A 16,150-nucleotide genomic window follows, 5' to 3' on the forward strand; every position below is an offset into this window, starting at 1 on the left:
GAAACTACTTTCAGTACATTGTTCCACATACATAATGACACCGTTTAAGTGGTTCAATGACAAGGATCATTGACCATCTCCATCAAGTAATTATAGCACTTGTGACGCAACTACCTTTAACAAAAATGAACAAATAAAAATGATAAATCCTTATTCTCCTTTGTCAGTTTGAAACAACCATTGGCATTTTCACAGCCTTATTAGATATCAAGCTTGGTAGCCATTAGCCAAATAGCCATCATTATGGTCACTTTTTTAAAAAGGCATATCAGAGAATTTCAATAAGTCAATACCGTCCTTTTTTGCTGCAACGTTGCTTACTGAGTAGATTCCAAACGACTTTTTGATCGTGCATAGCTGTATTTTTGAGAAAAGATCGAACTAATGCAGGCCTGTGGTGAAAGCGAGATGCTGTATTATTGTTTTTATGACTGTAATTTCCAATGAGTGCATAATGCATAATTTATGTCATAAAACTCCACATGTCAGGATCTTGAAGAGAAATACAGCCTATTTACTAGATTTGAAAAGTTTATGGAGAGGTTAACCAAAGAAATGTTCGAGCACTTAGACGTGATTGTGAGAAATGTTTTTTTTTTCTGCGCAGTTGGGTTCCAGACACTGTAGTTCGGTGGATGTACCATGAAACACCCGAATTTACCCAATAATCGTGATCAAGGACTGTAGAGGACAAAATGTGTCTATTGCTTTGTTTAATATTTTCTGATGTTTTCAAACTCAAGCCCTTGTGTAGAGCAAAGCAGTCTCAATGTTTAATGAAGCCAAAGTTCAAAGTTAAGTGCAGGGGTGCGCTTATGCAACCTTGATGCATTAAAAGAAAAGAAAAAAAAAAAAAAAGCTACAGTGCCAATGACACTTTTATTCGCTTTGTTGGATTTCAGGTTTCATGCCAACACCTACTTAGCCCTGACACTGATTTCATGAATCGTAATGCATTAGTTTAAGCAGTTGTCATGATAAAATTTGAAATAACGGTTGTGGAAAACACTTAAATCAGAGTTTTTGGTAAGATATCAACAATCGTAGGTACAGTATATCATTTATAAACCTTGAAATCAGCCCGGTCAATTCATATTAATGTATTTAATTTTTTATTAAAGTTTTATCAATCAACATATCATGTAAACAGATTTATATATAGTATACAGAGGGGTGAAAGTGGCTAGAATTTGTTGTAGAAACTCCCTTACATAAAGGTAGGCACTGAGCCCTTTTTTTTTTCTATTTCTTTAAAACCCTTGAAATGCAAAACCGCTTTTGGCACAGATATATATATATATATACACATATATATTAGGGCTGTCAAAATTATCGCGTTAACGGGCGTTAATTAATTTTTAAAAATTAATCACGTTAAAATATTTGACGCAATTAACGCTCTCCCCCCGCTCAGACAGATTTAAATGACAGTACAGTGAACTGCTTGTTAATTGTGTTTTATGGAGTTTTGCCGCCCTCTGCTGGCGCTTGGGTGCGACTGATTTTATAAGCTTCAGCGCCCATGAGCATTGTGTAAGTAATTATTGACATCAACAATGGCGGGCTACTAGTTTATTTTTTGATTGAAAATTTTACAAATTTTATTAAAACGAAAACATTAAGAGGGGTTTTAATATAAAATTTCTATAACTTGTACTAACAGTTTTCTTTTAAGAACTACAAGTCTTTCTATCCATGGATCGCTTTAACAGAATGTTAATAATGTTTATGCCATCTTGTTGATTTATTGTTATAATAAACAAATAGTCCTTATGTACTGTATTTTGAATGTATATATCCATCTTGTGTCTTATCTTTCCATTCCAACAATAATTTACAGATATTTTATAGATGGTTTGAATTGCGATTAATTGCGATTAATTACGATTAATTAATTTTTAAGCTGTAATTAACTCGATTGAAAATTTTAATCATTTGACAGCCCTAAATACATATATATATTTATATATATATATATATATATATATATATATATATATATATATATATATATATATATATATATATACATATATATATATATATATATATATATATATATCGCCATCTTTATCAAACCAAAATCCATTGAAGCCCTCATGGAAATGAAAAAGCGGCAGACATACGAGCAGGCTAACGACTATACATATACATATATATATATATATATATATATATATATATATATATATATATATATATATATATATATATATATATATATATATATATATATATATACGTACAAACGCACAATAAAGGACAACAGGTTTCACACACACGTACAACGTAGAATAAATAAATGAATAATTAATATCGGTGGAAACGGATTACGCGATACAAACACTTTATTAGGCTTGTGTATGTTAAATCTGATGTTGATAGATTGTTCTTTTTGGAGATGAGTGTGGCAGCGTGGCAGGTTTTTTTTTTTTTTTTTTTTTTAAACATGGAGGTTTTACAGTTGGCATCATATTTTCTGGATCAAAGCACCATATGCCCCGAAACTCATGCCGGGACGGAGTTACGGCCCACTTTCACCCCTGAGTATACATATATATAAATGAAGTTGAAATGAATGCTTTTAATAACTAAAAGATATTGGAAATGTTTTCATTAATATAAAATACCTACTGATGCACATACTGTTCTATATAATTATTAAGGAATATAAGTATATATGTAAATAAATTATAATTTAGTAGAATTTAATTGGTTTTTTTTTTAATAATAATTTAATCCCGTATATTCTGTAACCGATCCTTTTATTCCACAGATATTTATTTTTTTATATATTAAGTGACTTAAACATTTTCTAAAAAAGAAAAAAAAACTTTATGTGACTTAAACATTTTCTTAAAAAGAAAAAAAAAACTACTTATGCAACAGTATGTTTTTGTGAGAGCGGTGACTTCTGAGTTGGCTTGGTGCTCAGCTGCCAGCGAGGCTTGTAGTTTCTCCTCAGGCCGTGGTTCTTGTCCTGTCAGCTCCAGTGGGAAAGACACCTGAAAAGTGACGTGTCACATCCTGGAGAATACTCATCCAGCTTGAAGCGCTGATTAACAATTTAAACGACATCTCCTTCGCAACCGGAGACAGACCTCACAAAGTTGACGTGGTGGAAGAAAAATACATTTTCATGTTCTTTCTCATAATGTCTTTTAGTACAGTTATGATAACCTCTTCTCTTCTTCAATTATCATTTTCCTCATCTCTGCTACTTGTATCTCTGTTCACTAAGCACCCAGTAGAATGTGTTCCAAAGTGCAGAAAAACATGATGATTGGCTTGCTGCAGATCGCTAACAGCATACTAATGCATGACACTTGTTGACTTGGTAACCAGATGTCTTTTAGATAGCGCCATTAATTTTCCAACAAGAAGAATCATAAATTGTGAGCCGGGATGATAATATTTGTTATATGATGCACTTTTCATGTTTTGTGAAACCTCCCTTTATTTTTGTTGACATGAATTTAGTAAGTTGTATGATTGCAATAATATGGAAAGAACTTTTTCTCAAATTTTGCATAATGTTATAGTTACTGACAACAATATACAGTGTATCACAAAAGTGAGTACACCCCTCGCATTACTGCAGATATTTAAGTATATCTTTTCATGGGACAACACTGACAAAATGACACTTTGGCACAATGAAAAGTAGTCTGTGTGCAGCTTATATAATAGAGTTCATTTATTTTCCCCTCAAAATAACTCACAATATAGCCATTAATATCAAACCCCTGGTAACAAAAGTGAGTACACCCCTTAGAAACTACATCCCTAAATGTCCAAATTGAGTACTGTTTGTCATTTTCCCTCCAAAATGTTATGTGACTCCTTACAGGAGTGCTGTCAGCATTGCTGCAGAGGTTGAAGAGGTGGTGGAGGGGGGGTGGGGTAATTCCCTCCATGCTTGACTGTAGGCATGACACACTTATCTTTGTACTCCTCACCTGGTCGCCGCCACATATGCTTGAGACCATCGGAACCAAACAAAATAATCTTTGTCTCATCAGACCATATGACATGGTTACAGTAATCTATGTGCTTTGTTGACATGTCTTCAGCAAACTGTTGGCGGGCTTTCTTGTGAACCGTCTTCGGAAGAGGCTTCCTCTTGGGGTGACAGCCATGCACACCAATTTGATGTAGAGTATGGCGTATGGTCTGAGCACTAACAGGCTGACCCCCCCCACACACACACACCTCTTCAATCTCTGCAGCAATGCTGACAGCACTCCTGTAACGAGTTACATGACATTTTGGAGGGAAAATGACAAGCAATACTCAGTTTGGACGTTTAGGGATGTACGTAGTTCCCATGCGGTGTACTCTCTTTTGTTGCCATGGGTTTAGATATTAATGGCTATTTTGAGTGGAAAATTAATTAACTCTATTATATAAGCTGCACACAGACTACTTTTCATTGTGTAAAAGTGTCATTTTGTCAGTGTTGTCCCATGAAAAAATATACTTAAAAATCTGCAGAAATGCGAGGGGAGTACTCACTTTTGTGATACACTGTATGCTTTTGAGGATCATAACGTATCTAGCTTTTTATGAATACTTGGGCCTAGAGCAGGGGTCGCGTTAACCGGATATTTTTTCGTCGTTGACCGGTTTTTTAAAACGGTGACGGAAAAAACTGAGGTCCGTCCGTCATTTTGACAGGTTGCAATTCACACCCCAGACCACAGGGTGGCGAGTTAGCATATTAATTAGCTACTGTCTCTCTTAATGCATGACGTCGTTGGCTCTTCTGTCAGAATATTGTAGCGTCACCGAGGTCTGGCGGCGGCACCGTGATTGACACATCAACGCGAGGTTCTTATTGGTGCACCCGGTGTGCCAGCGCGTCATCCAATTGATGGACAAGATTGCCGCCTGTGTATAGACCCCAATCACATGACGTCACAACTCCGCCCCCCTGACTGGAGCCGCCATATTGTGTGTCAGCTCGTCATGTTTACACATTACCGCTACGTACATGCCTCCTATTACGGCGTGTTTTTCTGCTCGTTAATATTAATAATCAAAATGGTGAAGGCGTGTGTGGCGGTTGGTTGCTGTAACAGAGAAGATAGACGGAGAGACTTGAAGTTCTACCGTATTCTGAGAGACCCGACGATGAGAGCGAGATGGACTGCTGTAATTCGACAAGAAATCTGGGCACCAAACGATCACCACAGACTATGTAGTAGTCATTTTATATCTGGTAAGATGCATTTAATATATATTTAGAAGATTTTGGGCTGACAACCACAATTAAGATCATTGTGTGACGTTGGTGATTGGGGTCTATATCGTTGCCTCTTTTTCTTTGGGGGCGGAGTTGTTGGCGGTAAGCAGAGTAAAAAGGGAGAAAAATACCACGACTTCCGTGTCTAATTTTTCGCCGCCAAGCAAGCGTTACAATATTAATTAAAAATGAATGAAAACTAAATACTATTGAATATGTCATCATTATCATTTTAAAAATTTAAGTGACGGGTAAAAATAGACTATGACCGGATTTTTATGACCGTGTCAGTCAAAATGACAGACAACGAAAATGTCTAGCGCAACCTCTGGCCTAGAGTACTCGAGACTTTGTTTAAATGCTGGTCATTAAACAAACTAGTACTTGGACATCTAAATAAATTTGAACTGATCCGAGGTGTTAAAGCAAAAGGTAGTCTTTGTTGCATGGTGCTTTCTTTTTCTCCACTTGATTGTTCTATGTTTGGCTTTGTAGTGCTTTAACAAAATTATTGTTCCTGCAAATATTTAATAAAAAATACTGTAATTTTTGGAATATAAGAGGTGCATGACCATAAGCCACACCTACCAAATTGTTAACTGAGTTTGTTCATACATAAACATACAGTGTATCACAAAAGTGAGTACACCCCTCACATTTCACACAAGAAAGCCCGCAAACAGTTTGCTGAAGACATGTCAACAAAGCACATGGATTACTGCACCATGTCCTATGGTCTGATGAAACGGGCAGGCTTTCTTGTGTACCGTCAGAAGAGGCTTCCTCCTGGGGTGACAGCCATGCACACCACTTTGATGTAGAGTGCGGTGTATGGTCTGAGCACTAACAGGCTGACCCCCCACTTCTTCAATCTCTGCAGCAATGCTGACACCACTCCTGTAACGAGTCACATGACATTTTGGAGGGAAAATGACAAGCAGTACTCAATTTGGACATTTAGGGATGTACGTTTTTTCATAGGGTGTGCTCACTTTTTGCCAGGGGTTTAGATATAAATGGCTATATTTTGAGTTATTTTGAGGGGAAAATAAATTCACTCGAAAATATAAGCTGCACACAGACTACTTTTCATTGTGTCAAAGTGTCATTTTGTCAGTGTTGTCCCATGAAAAGATATACTTAAATATCTGCAGAAATGTGAGGGGTGTACTCACTTTTGTGATACACTGTAAGCTGCACTGGACTATAACCCACAGGCAGGGCTGTTCCTGACCAATTTGGTGCCCTTGGCAACACATTTGTTGGCGCCCCCCTCCCCAAATTCACCACATATATTTAAACACTCACACTGAAAAAGTACATTATCTCTTTGTAATTTATTATATAAAAAAAGACTACGAACAAGTGCATAAATTAAAAGAAAAATTATGTAATAATTATTCAAAAGCACCAATAAAAAACACTTCAAAAACAAATGCATTAAATGAATTAGAATTGTTTTACAATATGATTAACACCCACCCGCACAAACCTATATAAAGACACACAGAACACTTTAAAATGAAACTTTTTTTTTTCACCTTGACCTATAACCTTACTCACCTTGGCTTCACTGATGCAAAAGCATCTATTGCACTTTCATATGACAGTTGTTCTGGAAGGTGCACTTCTTTCCTGGACTTGGTGGGCTTGGACTTGGTGCTGATGTGGATAAGTTCGCTGTAAAAGATGACCCAGGATGTACAGAGGTAGAAGGAAAATATTTCAGAAGAGCATCTACAAAGAGAAGAAACTGGAATGTTACATTATATTAGTCAAATAGCTATGGATTGTGAAACCAGCATGACATAACCATAATAGCGCCTAAATTCTTACAGCACTCTTACCTGTCTATTGGATCCGGCCAATATCTTTGATGGGTGTAGTTAAAAGAAAATAAATTCTTGAAGCACGTCAACTAAACAGGACTATCCTATAATAATGAATTCAATAATATATGATAGCAAAAAAAATTAATAAATTGAATATGTTTTTACATAAACGTGATCGCCATTTTAATGGATTAATGACACATTTAATAACAAATGTTTGCATTTAAATCCGTGGCACTTTTAGTTCCCCTTACCACAGAACTTTGAAATTATTAATTCCATACTTAATGGTGTATTTATTTAATTAACCTTGGCACTTTTAGGCAAAGCAAATTCATTTGAAAAGCACAATTTAACACAAGGTAAAAGTGGTGCACATCACATGAAAATAAGCAAGACAATTTTAGTCTCCCATACACTTTGTTCAAATTTCTATAAAATTGGAGGGGGAGTAAATTTAATTGAAACTAATCAACAGCTGGCTGAATACTGAAAATATTTCTAAAACAACAGCCTGGCTAATGATACAGTATAATTTTGCTTTAGCACTAAGTCATATAAGCTCTATGTAAATAACCGCTAGCTTGCAGTTGCACTAAATCTACGTATTTATGCTGTTGAAAAAAATCATCACAACAAACCTGTTTTTCTTCACGCCTTTGCTGTCTTCTTTCTTTTTCTTCTCCGTCTCGGAGGGCTTTTGTCTTTTCATGAAGTTGACTTGTCACCGTAATGTCGCTTAATTGCGGAGGCTAAAAATAGCACCTTCAGGTAGCTCGCTGGTCTGCTGGGTGGTGAGTGAGACTAGGGTCTGTAGTGAAATTATCGCATCACAGGAAAAAGTGAAACGGGCAGAAGGCACACTAGAAAAATGATTTCATTATTATTTAAAGACTTATTATGAACGGTTTTGTTGTTCTTTTGTTTTATTGTTTTGTATAATTTTTTGAATACTGCTATCATCAAATATTATTTGAATATTTTTCTTGACACCTTTTTGGACGCTGGTGCGCCCTTAGGCGGTTGCCTAAATCGCCTTGTGGGCGGCACGGGTCTGCCCGCAGGTGTCCACCTTGTATCATGGGATATTTACACTAAAGCACATTAGCATGTAAAAATCCAATAAATAAACGACACTTGACTATTACCTGCAGGGTGGGCGTTGTGTAGAGGTGCGTATACTGTGAAAATTATGGACATTACCATAAATATTATGATAAACCATAGTCTGACTAATGCTGTAATTCCAATTATGCCATAAAAACATAAAATCCACTGGGTGTACCCCACCCGCCCCCCAATCTAATCAATTAGCAGTTCTAAATATTTATTTATTTATTTATTTTTATTACAATGATTCTCATGAACTGCTGTTTTGACCAACCGTTGTTGAAAGAAAATTAGAATGTTTTTTTTTTTTTTTAAAGAAAAAACAGCTCGAGTTCATCAGAGACAATGTGAGACGTGTGTTACTTATGTCAAGTCCAATCTGTATTTGGATTTTGATAGCAATCAACTCAGTAAATTCAGCGAGGCAAACATAGAATGTTGGAGATTTAAGCATGGCATTCAATGCTTATATTTTTCCAGTTATGAAGGCGTCATTGCCTTATTTGCAAGGCATTTACCACGTTACACAGAGTGGCCATATTGCGTGAGAACAAACTTAAAAATAACGTCTTTGACAGTGTACGCATTTATATAAAATCAAAATAAAATGTCCATACGCTGACACGCTTTTTATTTTTTTCAGTATCTCTGTGCAGCTTGCTACAAATGGACCAGAGACCGGTGGTCGCATGCCTCAGTACCCTCAGTCTCTGACTCCATCTGCCATTCTTCTTACAGTTGGCGTCATGGGACTCTACCCGAGGTCTGAACGGAAGCTTAAAAGAGAACCGGATTGAGAGTGGGATGCAGGGGGTGACGCTCAAGATCGTCACATTACTGGTGAGTTGAATGTCCAGTGAAGGTTTAACTTGTAATAAATATACACTGGCTAGTTTCAAAGCTATGGAAAAAAATAATATTTTTAAAAAATATTTAGTTTTTGAGTTTCAGAGAGGGCAATGATTTAACGCAATAGTAAAACATGTATGCAGCATGTTGCATTATTCTTGGTTTTTATCATTTAAGACTTAGGGCGAAAATATTAAAAATAATATTAATAATAGCTACCATTAGACAAAACTACAATGTAATATTTCACTTTGGTACAAGTCACCAGCTTCTTCCCTAAGTCGAGGTCAAAGTAAACTTTTATGGCATGGAAATGGAGACCAAACAAAGGCTAAAACCGCTGGGAACGTGTAAACGACATGACAAGCTCAGCCATTTGTCGCCCTAGAGGACTTTTTTAAGATCTTTTCCCGCACGAAATCAGGCCATTGGATATCCTTCAAAGTCAATGTGCCCTCCGCCAACTTTCCTTCCTCCGCCTCCTCCTCCTCCGACTCACTGCGCTTCCTCTTCTTGTTCATGCATGGTTTCCCTTGTAGTGTATTTATTCACATAAGTTCAGCTCAGCACTGTCTACTTCATCACGCCATAGACTCCGGCAAGCACCACAACGCTTCTTCCTTCTCCTTTTTCATTTAGTCCACTTCTAATTCCACTCTGACACTTAATAAAGATATGACAATTTTTAAACTTAAAAGGTCAATTTCCACATTGATGAACTGCCACAGTCACCATGGTACATGTATTACAGGTCAGGAATAGAGAAAACCGTTTTATTAGTTGAGGCTGACTTAGAAGCTGACCAAACATGCCCTAAACTCCACAAACCAGTTTGCGGTGCATCAAGATGAATGATTAAAGCTGAGGTGATGAACTTTTTTTGTCCGTGTGTGCACGCGTGTTCCTATTCACAACGGTTCGCCTACATTTGTTAGGTGTAATTAACTCTCAGGCCCTCGGCAAATGAATAGTAGAGAACTCACATTTCTTAAGGGGAAGAATATCTGGACAGTAGGTGACAAAAAATATATAGACTTCTTCCACCATGTTGTCCAATTCTAATAGGAAAACTGGTAAATCTCATAGAGCTTGCGTTGAGTTAATAGCAGCATTATGTTTGAATCATAGGTGGGTAGAGTAGGCAAAATTTTTACTCGAGTAAGAGGAGTGTTACTTCAAAATAATATTGCTCGGGTAAAATTTAAAGTAGTCATTCAAAAAATTTACTCAAGTAAAAGTATTTGGTGAAATGAATACTCAAGTATTGAGTAACATTGTGAGCAACTGCTTACAATGTTAGATTTTTTTTTTAAACAATGGTACTTTTTTCTCAGCACAGTTAGCTATATGAAGGATAGTACTTTGAAGAAGAAGAAAAAGAAGAAGACTATGACCTACTACATAACAACATTAAGCCAAAAAAAAAAGTCCTGCGAGAAAAAAAAAAAATCAGAAATGAAGCATCATTCGTCCAAAGAGAATGAGTGCCCTCAGTGGAGAAAACATATTTCCTCTTATTAAACTAAAAGGATAATATCTCTGGTTTTCCCAAGGTCATTCGGTGTCAAATAAAAACTGGGATAGCAGTTAAAATTTGAGCTTTCACGTCATGTTGATGGCAGCGCTCAATCAGATCAAAAACAAAAATTTTTTGTACAGCGCTTTAAAGACACTACATGATTGAAGAAGCCGGCGTGTTCATAGAAGGGCAAGCTTGAGTCTGATTGGTATAATGGAGTAATGTGATTATTGTTGCAAAGTGTTGCATTCGTGAAACTGGTAGCGCCAATGTTGGCGTCTCTGTCAAAAAAAAAAAAGTAAAATCTATATGGGGAGTAAAGAAGAAAAATGTAGTGACTAGTGTAGCTCAAAGTAGCGGAGTAAGAGTAGTGTTTCTGCTTCACAAATCTACTCTAGTGAAAGTAAAAAGTATGGCTTAGTAAAACTACTCTAAGAAGTACATTTTTCTCAAAAAGTTACACAAGTAAATGTAACGCATTGCTATCCACCTCTGGTTTAAACATATTGCTTTAAGATTTTATCATCAACACTAGTGGGATATGACTGTTTCCTTGATGGGTGTAAGTAAAATTAATCATTTATTTGTTGTTGTTGTTTTTGTTGTTTAGGGTTGGGCATCGTTTGAAATTGAACTATTCCGGTTCCAATTACGATTCCACATTTCGATTCCGGTTCCGATTCCTATTCTTTTAAGAGGCAGGGTCAATAAAAAAAGGCAGGGTAAAAAAAATTGCATGGTTTATGTTAAAGTCTTAACTTCTCGATGATTTTTTAAAATTTTGTTATTATATGGGCTTCTTACAGGGCTAATTTTAACTTGTGGTCAGGGCATCGAAACATGGAATCGAAATTTTAAAATTCAAACGATTCCGGGAGCATCGGAGTGATAGAACCGGTTCCTATCGATACTCGATGCCCAACCCTATTGTTGTTGTAAAAACATTATCAGAATAGACTGCGTCATGTTATCCGATATTAATGTTTGTCTATAGACTTGTTTACATGCCATGCTGCCTATCACACATGATAGAGATATTTGCCAGAGTGGAGTGAGAATCTATGGGAGCTTGAGGAGGGCAGGCGGGTTAGGCCCCCCTCCCCAGTTGCCGAAAAATGTCCTTGCATGTAACTGACTTACCTATAGAGTATACTATTTAAAATACAGACCTACCCAGTAAAATATGTTCTATAAAAGTTGTAAAGCAATAAAACAAACAACAAAAACAAATGAAATGAACAAGAATCCTACAAAGTATTTCATAATGGGTCAAAATTATTTTTCGAAAAGATCATTTGACTCGCAAAAGCCAAAACTATACATGAGAAGGCAAGTTAGATATTCGGAATTTCTTTACACCTAAGCATTCAAAAGCTTCAACAACTGAGCTTGAACCGAGGATTTCATCAACATGTTTTGTCCCCCTCCCGTAAAAGTCCAACTCTACTTATGGGGAACATAGAGCCCTTTGATCTGAAGACTGGTAACCCTCAACACTTAGCCATGCTGGTTTGCAACATAAAAAGCAAAATTCCTTATTTTAGTCTGTATCGCACCACCTGATCAAGTGATCTAATTAAAACCAAATAGCTGTTATATTCTAATCCAGTTTGCGTTACCACAAAGGGGTGTGTACACTGAGAAGCATTTAATTCCTAAATCATATGACATAGTAGCTACATGACTTTTTGAAGCGCATTATACTATATTTCCTTAAATTACAAGTTTAAAAACAATGTTTTGTTTTTTGTTATAGAACTTTACTACAACAGGCTTCTGAACATGATCAAATAGTGTGTTTGTCTTTACTGTACTCTTCCTGAACTACCATATTCAGTGTTTTTTCTGTTACATTCTGTCTGATCTCTACAGCAATTATATGATTGATATCAAAGTCTCTAAGACTTCCTTGTTAATTATCAGAGGATCTCACAACTTGCAGTATAAAAGAAAGTCTGGAAAGGCTTTTTAGTGACAGCATTCGTCAAGTTGGGTGCCTGCTCCTGTCCCTGTCCAGACTTGCCTACGTACAGACTTGGTTTTATTTCCGTCTTCCTGTCGCGCTGGTGTGAGTGGGTGGATATTCTGTGCTGTTTCACCAACCGTATTTATTCTGCTCAAAAGCTTTGTATGGTCTGGACCGATGTGTACATGTTTGAGTGCCAAATTCTCCTTTTCCCTGCATGGTGAAAAAAAAAAGACGGGTGCAAAAATTGTTTTTGATATAAAGGAACCATTGGGGAAAAAATTGAACCCCGCTCTTAAAATTCGATTGAACGGCAAAGTTGAGCAGATTTAATCCAAAATGTCTTAAATTCCTGTTCAATTTCAAACCAAAATTAAGAAATGTTTACATGTTGATGATGATGATGCTGAAGCTTTTTTATTTCGAGCATGCACACACACACACACACACACACACAAAAAAAAAAAAAAAAATATATATATATATATATATAATTCAATAAAAATAATTGCACTCGAAAGGGAGTAGGAAGCAGAAAAAACTAGGGCTGTCAAACGATTAAAATTTTTAATCGAGTTAACTACAGCTTAAAAATTAATTAATCATAATTAATCGCAATTCAAACCATATATAAAATATGCCATATTTTTCTGTAAATTATTGTTGGAATGGAAAGATAAGATACAAGACGTATATATACATTCAACATATGGTACATAAGTACTGTATTTGTTTATTATAACAATAAATCAACAAGATGGCATTAACATTATTAACATTCTCTTAAAGCAATCCATGGATAGAAAGACTTGTAGTTCTTAAAAGAAAAATGTTAGTACAAGTTATAGAAATGTTATATTAAAACCCCTCTTAATGTTTTCGTTTTATTAAAATTTGTAAAATTTTCAATCAAAAAATAAACTAGTAGCTCGCCATTGTTGATGTCAATAATTACACCATGCTCACTCATGGTGCTGAAAACCATAAAATCAGTTGTACCCAAGCACCAGCAGAGGGCGACAAAACACCAAAACACAAGAAACAAGCGGACATTACACTGTGCTGTCATTTTAATCTGTTTGAGTGGGGCATGTGCGTTAATTGCGTCAAATATTTTAACGTGAATTATTTAAAAAATTAAATACCGCCAGTTAACGTGATAATTTTGACAGCCCTAGACAAAAACATATTTTATCCCACCCCTGATCTCATTGTCCAGCATCCTCACTTCGTGGGATACTCCTGTCCAAAGAATTAAAGCGGAGAAAAAAAAAAAAAAAACAGACAAAAACAACTAAACCAACAGACAACCAATTAAAGTTGGCTCATTAACAATAATTTCAATATTTACACCAATTGACAAAAACAGCAACACACATTAGTCACGTTTACATGCTGACTTTTATTCATACCGATTCAAATCATTCCGAATGGAAATTTCACATCAGCTGTTTACATGTCACTTCATCTATTCCGATCCAGCATTTACATGTGACTGCCTTTATTCCGAAAGGACGTTTGACAACTGCCGTCTGACATGCGCAGATTAATCAAAACAAAGCGTCACGTTGCAAAACATGGAGATCGATCGTCAGATCAGCTGCTGTTTTAACTTTTCGAGTGGAAACAAAACTTCAGAATGATACGCCGTTCATTTAAAAAGTTGTGTGGGTGCGCTGTGCGTGTGCTTGGAAGCCATGTTGCAAGTGACGTTACTTACGTCACCAAGTGACGTCACCACGTCAGTACGGAGCATGCGCAGAAAGAACGCAACCAGACTCCATTCCGCTTCCCTGTTTACATGATATAATTTTACTTCTAATCGGTTTGGGAAAAGGAATATTCCACCCCTGTGAATCGGAATGAAATTCCATTCGGTTTGGGCCTGTTCATTCCGAATGAGGTGTTTATATGGAACACATTTATTCGATTTGAACAAATATTCCGATTGTAATTGGAATATTTGGCTCCATGTAAACGTGGCAAGTGTCAGCAAATGTCATTATACTGTGACCAGACCATATTTTTATACAACAATTTAAATTTTGGGATATTTTGACACTGCTTGAAATGATTGTCTAAATTGTTCCAGAGTTCCACTCTACATACAGACACACGAAAACGTTTGCAAGTAGTTCGAAATCTTGGTAACATAAAATCTCAAGAGCCTTGCAGACTATGGATACTCTCACGAGGTTTTGTATATTATGTGTCAGTAATTTATTATATGCTTTAAATAACATTATAGCTGTATGATAGTTGACAAGATATTTGATTTTTAATAGTTTTGATTGAGCAAATAAATGATGGATCGAGAAATCCGACCTTATGTGTGATCTGTACTGCACGTTTCTGCAATGTGACTAATGAATTGAGGGTAGATTTATAACCGTTTCCCCACACTTCAGTGTTCATTTCGTATTCTATTCCGATTAACATACCCAACAGATTGTGTTGACTAGTAGAACTGGTGTTGGGGGTAAATTTTTCCAAAATGTTTTAGATTGGGGTTTGTCTCAGTTCTCTAGTTAAGAATCTCAAAAACTATGTGAACAGGAAGAACCTTTCGTGATGGTGGCAGAGAACATCCTAGGGCAGGCCAAGAGATACAAGGGCTTTTCCATTGATGTCTTGGACGCCCTGGCTAAGATCCTGGGTTTCAAATATGACATCTACCAAGTTGAAGATGGAAAATACGGCTCGGCGCTCCCTAATGGCTCCTGGAATGGAATGATTGGAGAACTCATTGGCAAGGTCAGTGCAATGTCTTATGTATCCCAGACAACCAGTGTCCAAATTAAGATCAAAATCATTTCTCTGACGGCATAGCCGCATTCTGAGAGACAAATTATTGTGTTCTCTGTAATGGAAGAAAAACACAAAAACATTACTCAGCCCAAAAGCTTTTATCTGCAAATCAGCCAGTCAAATACCTACTGGGAAGTAGAAGGTTTGAGAACATTACTGTGAATAGTAATATTCATCTAGCTTTATCCTTAATGGACTTACAGGTTATTTTCTCATCCCATTGATGCAAAACAACTCGCTGGAATATTTTCCTCTTATCTTCAATTTTTTATTTTCCGCTGAAGCAGAAGGCTGCACGAAACAGTTCTACATCATAACAGGCCCGACCTAATTAAGACTACTGGCTGGCTTTCACTGAGATGATCACTCTGCAGACTCTGTAAGGAGAGGCTAACTGAATACAAAACTCTACTCCTAAAACAGGAGGGTCCAGATACTGTGAATTGCAAATTAATCATATTCCAAGAGCTGTGTCCTATTAATGTCAGCATTTTCAGAGTTTAGTCAATTTATTGAAGCTAAAAGATTGGCAAAGGGACATAATATTTTTGTAACACTGTGTATGGAACATTGCAGGCTCATAAACAGGCCAAAGATACAGTGCCCTCCATAATTATTGGCACCCCTGAAAAATATGTGTTTTTTTTTAGCTTCTATAGCTTTTTTTTTTTTTTTTTTTTTTTTTTTTTTTTTTCAAATAATATGGGACCTTAATGGAAAAAAACAGAAAAATCCAACCTTCAATACAAGTGCATTCATTCAGTGGGGAAAAAATCCCACTTAAAGAAAAAAATATTTGACATCAAATAATGTGTGTCACA

At 36.2% G+C, this 16,150-nt stretch overlaps 1 protein-coding gene across 4 annotated transcripts in view; it reads left to right on the forward strand.

Annotated features, from left to right (window-relative positions):
* Positions 1 to 16,150, forward strand: part of grid1a (glutamate receptor, ionotropic, delta 1a) — a 489,918-nt gene that overhangs the window by 428,647 nt on the left and 45,121 nt on the right. For all 4 annotated transcript variants that reach the window (XM_057847669.1, XM_057847666.1, XM_057847665.1 and 1 more), the window contains 2 exons: positions 8,926 to 9,027; positions 15,078 to 15,275. In XM_057847669.1, coding sequence (XP_057703652.1) covers positions 8,926 to 9,027; positions 15,078 to 15,275 — 300 coding nt within the window. The remainder of the gene's footprint in view (positions 1 to 8,925; positions 9,028 to 15,077; positions 15,276 to 16,150) is intronic.

The sequence above is a fragment of the Corythoichthys intestinalis genome, chromosome 10 (assembly GCF_030265065.1).
Source record: "Corythoichthys intestinalis isolate RoL2023-P3 chromosome 10, ASM3026506v1, whole genome shotgun sequence".
Classification (NCBI taxonomy): domain Eukaryota; kingdom Metazoa; phylum Chordata; class Actinopteri; order Syngnathiformes; family Syngnathidae; genus Corythoichthys; species Corythoichthys intestinalis.